The sequence below is a fragment of the Sprattus sprattus genome (assembly GCF_963457725.1).
Source record: "Sprattus sprattus genome assembly, chromosome: 14".
NCBI lineage: Eukaryota > Metazoa > Chordata > Actinopteri > Clupeiformes > Clupeidae > Sprattus > Sprattus sprattus.
The window spans coordinates 14,017,198-14,028,314 of NC_137912.1; the positions used below are offsets into that span (position 1 = coordinate 14,017,198).

Sequence of the window (11,117 nt, forward strand, 5' to 3'; positions counted from 1 at the left end):
GGTTAAATACACTCTTCGCACACAACGCACATGTACACACACACAGCTACACACACTTTGGAAAGAGTTTGGAAGAGGAATTAGGTAAACATTGAGCTGCTTGGAATTCAGGGCTCTGTCTCTGACTTAAATTAGCCATCAGAAGAGCAAACTCTACCTTGTGTCCTTACCTAACCACAGACGCACAGACAGACAGCCAGTGCACACACACACACACACACACACACTCTCACACACACACACACACACTCTCACACACACACACACACACACATAAAGCACACATTAACTCCACAGAAGACACCACACACTCGGTCCGACAGCTTTGACCATGTCAACAGTTTCCTAGTCTTCACGCAGCACAACTCAAGGGCCCATCTCTAACATGCCCATACATCCCGTCCCACACATGACATGATACACCACACATAGTCAGCTTTAAAACCTCAGCGCACAACTTAACATACGAGACTGACGCCCATCACTCAAAAGTCCAGAAGTCCTCTCTTCAGGTCAGCAATAAAGGTCACCAGCCTTCCCCTCCTACATAGCCTAGTGCACCACCGAATCACCACCTTTAATGACCAGTCTCTACCACTGACTGCTGGGCTCATGGGCTTACAGACTGCCAGAACCCTAGAATTAGAGACTGGAAAATAGACATTCCCAACAACTCTTTATCGCATGAGAACCCACAATACGAGTTAAAAGAAATGATGGAGGTGCTAGTAGCATGTTTTTGTAATAAAAACTATTGGCATAACTTGCCTTATTATGCTAATTAGTAGTCGTAATGAGTGCCATTGAGATCCTTGGCGAAGCAGGAAGTTCACAGAAGAATGTCCACTCTACTCCATGCACTTTAAGAAGGGAAGACGGATTATGAACAGAAGAGGGAGGCCATGGGTGGAGGACACATTAACTTTAGTTGGGCAGGAGTTGACGGAGAGGAGATCTGCGGTGGCCATCAGTTTATCAGCAGGCTACAGGGGATTAGTGTGAGGTGAGGGTGGGGGCTAGGTGGAGGAGGGGTCTTATTGAGTTTCCATTGATCTCGGTACAGAGATGCAACAGGGGGTAAGCCGATCACGAGCGTCAGGGGGTGTCCTGTATACCACACTCGTCTGGACATGGACACACACACGCACACACATTAGCGATCTTTACAAATATATACAGTACACCCAATCCCAAAACCATATCAACAACAAATGCAGAAATTCCTCCCATATAAACATTTCACCCCTACATACACAGACACACACACACACAGGCACAGGCACAGGCACAGACACACACACTCACATACGCATAAACATACACACACACAGGTTCTTACAAACAACCTGCTGTGACATGCGTGATAGCCAGACTGATGTTCCACGGATGGCCCTGCAAATGTCAGCCAAATCAGCCAATCACATGTGCACGCACGACAAGATTAGCCACCGCTACACAGACTACCACGTTGCCATGCAACCGGCTGCGTGAGCCAATGAGAGAAGCCGTAGGGGGATGCTGACCTGTGAGCATGTGCAGGGCGATCACAACACATCACAACACAATACTCTGTGGAGACGAGACTCAACAGCAGGGATGGTTGAGCGAATGTGCTTAGAAGAACCATCATATGTCATGTAGATTTGTTGTAATACAAGGTTCAAGAAGTGGAAGAATATGTGTGTGTGTGCGTGTGCGTGTGTGTGCGCGTGTGCGTTTGCGTTTGCGTTTGCGTTTGCGTGTGCGTGTGCGTGTTTGGTGGGTTGATCAGGTTGGACAGTGTATATCTATGAACAGTATATGTATGTATGCACATATTTGTGTGTGTGTGTTTTCTCTCGTTAGGGGGTACAGACCCTGATGGTCAACGCAGTCCAGCCTCTGCTGCTGTCTGTGAGCGACTCCATAGAAGCCATCCTCATCACCATGCACCAGGAAGACTTTTCTGCGTGAGTGAACAAGCACACATACACACACACACACATACACACACACCCACAAACACACAAGCACACGCACACGCACACGCACACGCACACGCACACGCACACGCACACGCACACGCACACGCACATGCACATGCACAAGCACACACACACACATACACATACACACACTGTAGTAAGAATATCTGCACAGTGTCTCCACACTCTCTCAGGATCCTGCTCACTTCCACTTCTAAACCAGACTCGAGACTGACACGGACATACACACAATCCAAAGCACTTGTCAAAACACACACAGAGGTCATCAATGTTCAAAACACACACGCACACGGTCTCAACTAATTCCCTGCCTCAATCAATTGCACCAGTCAAGTGATGCATCACCAGCAAGGTCATTAATCACACACGTATCAGTGTTGCAGTGTGTTTATTCCAGTGTGTGTGTGTGTGTGTGTGTGTGTGTGTGTGTGTGTGTGTATGTATGTTTGCACTCACCCATATGACTTTGCAATTGTTTAATACATTCAGAGGCTGACCTCATGTCTTTCTTTCTAAATATAAACATGACATTTCTAACCTCACTCTCCCGCCTGGACTCCACTCCCCATGATCCCTTGCTCTCTGTTGCGGCTTGCTTTTAAGGGCCCCTCATGGTTCAGTGGCTGCTGGGCTCTGCAGTCCGTACCCTACGGGGCCTTTCTTGCGCTCGCTGGCTGCAGCACTGCTGAGTCCACCTAGCCACCAACTCCACTAGCAAGCGATAGAGTTTGCCCTTTAGGAAGGGGGTTTTACTGTGACTCCCTAACACACACACACACACACACACACACACACACACACACACACACACACACACACACACACACACACACACACACACACACACACACACGCACACACACGCACAAACAAATGTACTTTACACATTGGTGTCATCATACTGCAGTCCTTTCCCCCTAACGCTTCCTCCTTGCCCCATACTATTAAAAGCTGCCTGTGGCGTCAAGCTAGATCTATGGATAATAGCTTGCAGTTTTTATCCTCGACCTCTGAACATGCTAGGAATGCCTAATTAATTACTGGCCCAGTTAACATCATTAACCTTAATACTGCTACATGGCAACCTCGTAAATGCTCACGGGAGGCTGGAGGCTGTTCCTACGGAAACGTGTTTGCCTGTGCTGAAAGTCACGTGCGCTGTGGCCGTCCTTTGCTCTCAAGTCTGTAAAGGGCACAGGAGGATGGGTGTCGAGGTGTTGTTGCGTGTGTGTGCGCATTTGTGTATTTCTGCAGGTGTGTGCATGTGTCTCCATCTACTGTATGTGTATGCAAATGTTATGTGTATGTGGATTTGTGCGTGTGTGTGTGTGTGTGTGTGTGTGTGTGTGTGTGTGTGTGTGTGTGTGTGTGTGTGTGTGTGTGTGTGTGTGTGTGTGTGTGTGTTTCTGTAGGGCGGATACTGTTGGACTCTGTTCTCCCCCTTTTGGGAGCTGTGGTCTTTGTGAAGTTCCCTTCTCCCAAACTGCCCCCATTCACTCTGCTTAGCTGACTGCTGCTGCCCCCTTCTCATATTCTCTCTCTCTCTCTCTCTCTCTCTCTCGTTCTCTTTCCTCTGCTTTAGAACTAAATAGATAAATGAACGTGCCGGAGGAAGATAACATTTAGCTGCCGCCGCGCTCCGGCTGGTGACGCGTCGACTCTTTTGTCCCTCTCTGTCCCTGCGATGGCCCGCGTTGCTCCGGGGTGGGTGGGTGTTGAGGGCCAATGGAACAGCAGAAGTCACCCATTGATGGGCAACGTCTGTTTGGGACCCCTGGCATTTCTGTCTTTGTAACACAGAAACAGATAGAGAAAGATGGGCTGAGGGAGGGAGACGGCGAGTGACTTTACTGGCGTTTAATCGGACTGCTTTCCCTTTGACGCTCGCAGGCTCGGCTACTGATCCCGCTTAGCATAGGCTCCTGGGAGTTGATTTATTCCATCATTATGTGTGCTTTACACGAAGCTGGCCAGCATGGGGTGAACTACAGAGAGAGTGAGAAAGAGGGAGAGGGGAGAAAGGGAGATAGAGATGGTGGGGGCGGGCGTGGTATCAGGATATCGGCATCACATGGGCCTTTCAGCTGTGCTCGTGTGTTTTAGTGAGAGTTTCAAACATGCAGAAAGAGTGCACATGGATTTTGGAGCGGATGGCCATGTCCTTGTTATGGCAGAGTTTATGCTTGCACTCATTTTGAAGGTTAAGTGCCCTCAAATCCAAGGCTTTTCATGCTAATTTGGCTCATTGTTTTAATTTGTTTTGTCTGTGTGTGTGTGCGTGTGTGTGTGCGTGTGTGTGTGTGTGTGTGTGTGTGTGTGTGTGTGTGTGTGTGTCCTTGTCTGGTATCTGTCTGTGTGTTTGTTTGGGTTTCTAAGAGCATGTACTCATCCGTGTAGTTATGAGCCGATTTATATTGACATTTATGCATTGTGTGTGTGTGTGTGCGCGTGTGTCTGTGTGTGTGTGTGTGTGTCTGTGTGTGTGTGTGTGTGTGTGTGTGTGTGCATGTATACAGGCCCCTCTCTTCATCAGGCCGTCCAGAAGTGCCCTGCTCTCTCTACATGAAGGAGCTGCAGGGCTTCCTGGCCCGGTGCATGAGTGACTATCTGCGCCACTTCCAGTGCCTGGACTTCATCTACGACAACACCGAGGCCATCGCTCGCCGTGCCATCCAGCTCTTCATTCGCAACGCCAGCCTGCTCCGCCCCCTCGGTGAGGGCGGCAAGATGAGGCTGGCGGCGGACTTTGCGCAGGTGAGGAAGAGGAGAGAGAGGTCGTGGTGGTGATGGTGCTTCATAAGGGTTAAGGCAGAGGCCGTGATGAAGAACATGGTGATAATGATGATGATGACAATCTTGTCTTGCCCAATAGAAAATTACATGTAAAAGCAAGAGTAAAATGCATCAGTTAATAATACATATGTGGGAAACGGCCTTTAAAGTATCTTGTTCGAATTCCCATTTAACCGAATCTGAAGCCATAAAGGCTTTATTGATACTGAAAACCAAAGATTCTTTGGCCTGGTGGTCAGGGCAAGAACAGACGCCGCAGGAGACCATACTACCAGGCTCAAAAACAGCCTCTTCCCTCAAGCTGTTTACAATCTGAACCTGGCTACCCACTGAACTCTACTCAGTCACTTACACACACACAAACACATACACACACACACGCACACACTGTAATGAAGTGCCATCACCATGGTTCAGTGTGTGCTCTGAGTGCCTGGTTCTTTGGCATTGCGGTCAGGCTCCAGGTTTGATACCCCGTAGTCTCAGGTTCAAGGCTGGCTGATTGCTGTCTCCCTTTGTTACAAATACGCCTCGTTCCTGCACTTTATTGATTTAAATGACCTATTTGTAGCGCTACCATACGAGTGCAATGCGATTTACACAGTTCTATTACATATACCCCAGATATAGACTTCCTCAGACCAACAGTGTGTACTTAAGTTAACACTCTTGTGTTGTTGTACGTCATGTATGTCCCTATGTGGAGCCATCTCCAGGCTATACACAGGAAGGCCTTTTAAACCACTCATCTCTTTAGTCTGTTAAGCCCCAGTTGCCTGTGAAGCCAAATGACTTGTTAGCCATTGTAGTAGTCATTAGGACATTAAGACTGTGGTCACAATGACTATAAAGATTGACATTGATAACATTGATGAAATTCCTGAATATCTCATGATGCATCAAACTGATTGATTACTGATACGGAACTTCTGTTCAGCCTTGCTTGTGTACAAACAACCGCAAAACAGATGCCTGCAAGCAGTTTGCTTGCCAATGTTGTATCAGATTTAAAAAGACAGAGTTGGCAGTAAGGAATGAGTTTAGATGAGACTCTCAGTTCTGCTACTTATTCCTAGTTTACCTCACCTTCTGTCGCACAAAGTGTGAAAAGTGCAATTTTTCACTTTTTAATGCTAACCTGAACTACCCCACTGTTTCTTTAGCCCTCATATTTCAGAATCTAGCAGTGTGTATTCATAATCTGAACCGTATTTTACCCGGTCTGTGTCTATCGGTGAAGGCCCCATGGTCTTGTGAGGGTTGTGAGTGTTGTAAATGTAGAGTATGATTTTAGATGGTGACCCAAAAGCTGCCTGTCTCCGTCCATGAATGAGTGGAATGGAGGTAGGTGGCCAGGTAGAGTGTCATTCAGTTAGAGTGCACAGATGCAACAAAGTGTTGTCACCATAAGTGCCTGTTCTTCCTTTCTCTCTCTATCTCTCTCTTTCTTTCTTTCTTTCTCTCTCTCTCTCTCTCTCTCTCTCTCTCTCTCTCTCTCTTTCTGTCTTGGTCTCTCTTTGTCTCTCTCTGTCGCTCTCCCTCTCTGTCTTTCTCTGTCTCTGTTTCTCTCCGTCTCTCTATCTCTATCTCTATCTCTCTCTCTCTCTCTCTCCGTCTCTCTCTCTCTCTGTCTCTTTCTCTCTCTGTCTCTCTTTCTCTCTCTCTCGCTCTCTCTTTCTCTCTCCGTCTCCTCTGCTCGTTATTCTTCCCTTGACCTGTGTGGCCGTGTGAGTGCAGGTTGCGAGTGAAGGTGACTGTCTCTTAGTTGCTTTCGGCACAATTATCCGTCAGCTCTGTTTAAATGTCAGGCCAACTCCACTGCACTGCCTCGTCACACTGAGGCACTTAACTCATTCTGTGTGTGTGTGTGTGTGTGTGTTTGTGTGTGTGTGTGTGTGTGTGTGCCTGTGTGTGCCTGTGTGTGCCTGCTTGCCCGTGTGCATGGCCCTGTGTGTGTGTGTTTGTGTTTCAGATGGAGTTGGCCGTGGCTCCTCAATGCAGGCGTGTGTCAGACCTGGGGAAGCCGTACCGTCTGCTGCGCTCCTTCAGGTGAGTCCCATCATGGTCAATGGGCCCTCAGCTGGATTGGACACCTCGCAGTGGATAGTGTTTTTACACCTCTCTCTTTTTTCACTCATCGTGTTTCTCTCGCTCTCGCTGTCTCTGCCATGTAGTGTCACCAGTTTTTTTATTCACTCACTGTCCACCTCTCTCTTTCTCAACCTCTCACTTTCTCTACCTCTCTCTTGCCTTCTCTGACTATCTTTCTCTCTCTATACCTCTGGCTCTTTGTACCTCCACCCTGAGATATCATAGCACACGGGGTCTCTTCCCTGCTGAATATCCCATCTAATTAGCTGTTAGACGGCGAGCAGAGTGGAGACGGCAGTTTGATTTGTGTGTGTGTGTGTGTGTGTGTGTCTGTGTGTGTGTGTGTGTGTGTCTGTGTGTGTGTGTGTGTGTGTAATCCTCAGTCTGGGCACCTTCTGCCTCGCGTTGCTCATTTTCATCGCTAATTTGCCAGCCCTAATGGCTTTGTTTCAGCGGCCCTTAATGAATAACCACCGTGCCGAGTCCCACGCTCGCCCAAAACAACAGCCCTACCTGCCCGTAGTGTCCTGATGAACTTCCTAATTTCAGGTCAAGCTCCTAATTAGCAGCTTTAATTGTTTCGGCTGCTCTGTGGCCTTGTGCTCCCCCTCCAGGGGTGCAGGCACCATCCTGTGTGCGTGAGCGGAGCTTCTCTCCAGGCTTTTGGTCTGTCAGGTGGCCTGTTTGCCTCTCTGTCGCTCTCTGGTTCCTCCAGGACAGTTAATGGAACCAGGCTGGAATGAGTCCGTCCCACCACCCCTCCCCGCGCGCACACGCTTGGGGGCGGCTTACAGGGGCCGATGCCCGTCTCTCCAGGGGGGAGGGGGCCGGCTGTGGTTCCGACCAGGTGTTTGATGGGTGAGCATGGCTGCAGGCGAGCCAGACGAGCCTGGTGGTGTAGATCCACGAGTGGCCACCTGAGCTTTTATCTCCCCCTCCCGCATCCCCCCACCACCTCCTCTTCTCTCCTCCACTCTCACCGAAATTCTATCTGGCCCATTACCGCTGAGGGGATAGAGGGCTTTTTATGGTTGGGGCTGGATAGGCTTTATCTGTCCCTGTGCCCCCCCCCCCCCCCCCCCCCCCCTCTGTGGTCTGCTGTAGTCGGCAGAAAGCAAGCGCAAACACACACACACACTATTTAAGGATGGAGTCATAGGGAGGCTGGCCTAAGCCAACGCTAACCCCTAGGCTAAAACACCAATGCAAACAAATGTATACAACAACACACAGATAAACACACTACCACACACACACACACAGTTATTTTCACATTCACACAAACACGCACACATATGAACTAATTAATTAACATAGGCACGCACACTTACGACCTCAGCTGACCCCAGCTCTCCATTTTGTCTTTATCTCTCTGAGACTCTTTTTCTTTCTCTTGCCTTTGGGATGTCGCCCGTGGCGTTGTTAAGTATATTTGGGCTTTAGGTCAGGCAAGAAGGCTGTGTGCGTGTGCATGTCTGTGTCTGTGCATGTGCAACAGCATCGGTCCTGAATGTAAAGGCAGTAAAAGCCTTCTCAGGGCCGTGGCTCACTGTGATGGCATAAGGATGCTTCCATTAACCTTTAGTTCGAGCCGGTGTTTGTGGAAGCAGAGAAATTATGATTCATGGGGACTTTATGTACCCAGCCATATGACTGTATTGTGTGTGTGTGTGTGTGTGTGTGTGTGTGTGTGTGTGTGTGTGTGTGTGTGTGTGTGTGTGTGTGTGTGTGTGTGTGTGTGTGTGTGTGTGTGTGTGTGTTGTTGTTGTTGTTGATGATGACCCTATCCCCCTGCCTTTGGGCTAATGATGCGCCAGAACACATTCACCCGAAGGGCTAAGAGGCACGTGTGTAATTCATGCAAGAGGATAGCCCAGCAGCCCGATGCTTACACAGCACCAGTGTTCAGAACAGAACATCAACACCACTGTGCACCACTGTGCAAACTTAACAAAGCCCAAACTTAGCATAACCCATCCCAATACAACCTTATGGCATGGAATGCTAAATATTCTAAAGGAATGTGTGATTGCTTTGTAAGTCAAATATCACAAGGTTTGCTGCTGTTCAACTCCCCAATGTTTAAATGTTACTGTACTAATATGAGTGAAAATGTAGTTTAGTTATAGTGTTTAATGACAATTTGCCATTTATTTTGCTGAGAAATTCCTTTCTTATGTTTTGATACTAAAAAAATACTCATAATCTAATGCTAGAATAGATGAATGTAAGCCATGCAGAGCCATGCTAAGAGCTGTGGTGTTGGGACTGTGTGCTGCAGGCCGCTGCTCTTCCAGACCAATGAGCTGATCGCCAGCAGCCAGGCTCTGGGCGACATCATTCCCTACAGCACCATCCTGCACTTCCTGTTCACGCGTGCACCCCCTGAGCTCAAGTCACCGCACCAGGTGTGTGCACATACACACACTAAAAACCTCATCCACACACACACACACACACACACACACACACACACACACACACACACTAGCACATCAGCACTAACCTGAGATGCATACACATAAATACACTTCAGACACAAACCACATGCTACATAAATGCATACACATTAACCTCATGTTGATAGAAACACATCTGCACAGTAAACAGCAACACGCACACACACAGACTCATACCAAAACAGGTACACCACATCCCTTACTCAAATTGTGTCATATTAATTTGTTTGACAGAATGCAAACCATACGCTACTTGTTTTTGTATCAGTTTATGCATTAACTATGAATATTTCTGTCATGTTGCGTCAACCAGGTAGGTATTAAGGCAGGTTCTTTGTGTGTGCACGTCTGAAAATGCAAATTATAACTGCCTCTGCCGGCCTCCTGGCAATATCACGGGAGAGCCTCTGTGTGCGAGGTTAAAAGAGTTCACTGTCACGCTCACACTCTGCTGCTTTAACAGAGAGCCGAGTGGTCCATCGCCCGCTACTCCCAGTGGCTGGATGACCACCCCTCAGAGAAAGACCGCCTCACCCTCATCAGGTAAGGTCAGAACCAGACATGGTCACCATGGTCGTCTCGCGGAGCCCATTTGCAGGGTCAAATTTCTAGCCATTTTTTTTTTGTTGGTGAAAATGGGCCAGTGCATGCTCTTAATTGGTTTAAAATGAGCTGTTCTGAATTTTGGGGCTTACTCACCTTTATTTCTGTCAATAATAAATGTGCTGTTGCCACAGTAATTATTTTTCTCTAACATAAAATTAATTAACCTTTGATTAATGAGTTCAGACTCATCCACAGGATTGATAGTTTCAGGGGTAAAAGGAAAGGTGGGGGATATAGAAGTTTGGCTCCTCCATGTGTCAGAAAGAAACAATGAATCCTAGAGAACAGACTGGCTTTGTTTAGAAGTATAGTGACCTCTAGTGGTATAAATCCACACATTTAGATACTAATTTGTAAGGAATGACATGACGAAAATGTGAATCTGAAACAGTGCCCTCTAAAAATGTAAATGTCTCCGCTTATATTTCTGCATGTCTCCTAGTCATATCCAAAATCCACTTCCTCGTTTGTCTTGTAGGGGGGCTCTGGAGGCGTATGTGCAGTCCGTGAAGGCGAGACAGGGGAAGGAGTTTGCACCTGTGTATCCCATCATGCTTCAGCTGCTCCAGAGGGCCACCAGCGCCGCGTAGGAGGACCGAGCAGCCAATGGAGCTCAGCAATACCAGCCTCATTCTTTCTCATACCCACAAATCAAAGCAAACGCTTCTTAATCAGTTGAAAACATGTTGCCTCTGTGAATCTGTCAATGAGAGCACAGTATGCATGGGCCGATTTGGGATCTTTTTTTCTCTCTCTCTTAATCAGTGTACTATATGACTTGAGCTACCCACGTAAAGAACTGTGGGTATGTGGCAGTTAATCTTTTCATGGAAAAAGGGTGATCTATGGTCTTTGGGCAAAGGTATTGTGGTTCTTTCTGTACAGTTATATGGAGGATATGGTGCAGGCTTAAGCTTATGACCATTACTATTTTCTATTTATTTTCATTTACCTTTATCTTTCTAAAGGTCATTCTCTTGCAGGGGGGGGGGGGGTGGAGTACTGTAATATAGTAAACTCTACAAAAGACTTATTGGATAACCTTTCTTATTACTTTGTGTAAATATAAAACAGCTCTGGACTGTAAAATGTGTGATATATCTGCTGCTACCGGAACTTGTATTTCTGTTGAATACCTATAATCTGTAACGCCCTGCACAGTTTGAACACACCTCTTGGAGGA

General features: G+C 47.5%; 1 protein-coding gene across 1 annotated transcript in view; it reads left to right on the forward strand.

Annotated features, from left to right (window-relative positions):
- cog5 (component of oligomeric golgi complex 5) overlaps positions 1–10,896 on the forward strand; it is a gene marked incomplete at its 5' end in the record, with an annotated part of 82,447 nt that extends 71,551 nt beyond the window's left edge. The window contains 6 exons of the mRNA XM_080851779.1: positions 1,846–1,949; positions 4,502–4,739; positions 6,751–6,827; positions 9,151–9,277; positions 9,792–9,871; positions 10,413–10,896. Of these exons, the coding sequence (XP_080707905.1) occupies positions 1,846–1,949; positions 4,502–4,739; positions 6,751–6,827; positions 9,151–9,277; positions 9,792–9,871; positions 10,413–10,524 (738 nt within the window). The 3' untranslated portion in view covers positions 10,525–10,896. The remainder of the gene's footprint in view (positions 1–1,845; positions 1,950–4,501; positions 4,740–6,750; positions 6,828–9,150; positions 9,278–9,791; positions 9,872–10,412) is intronic.
- Positions 10,897–11,117: the final 221 nt, after the last annotated feature.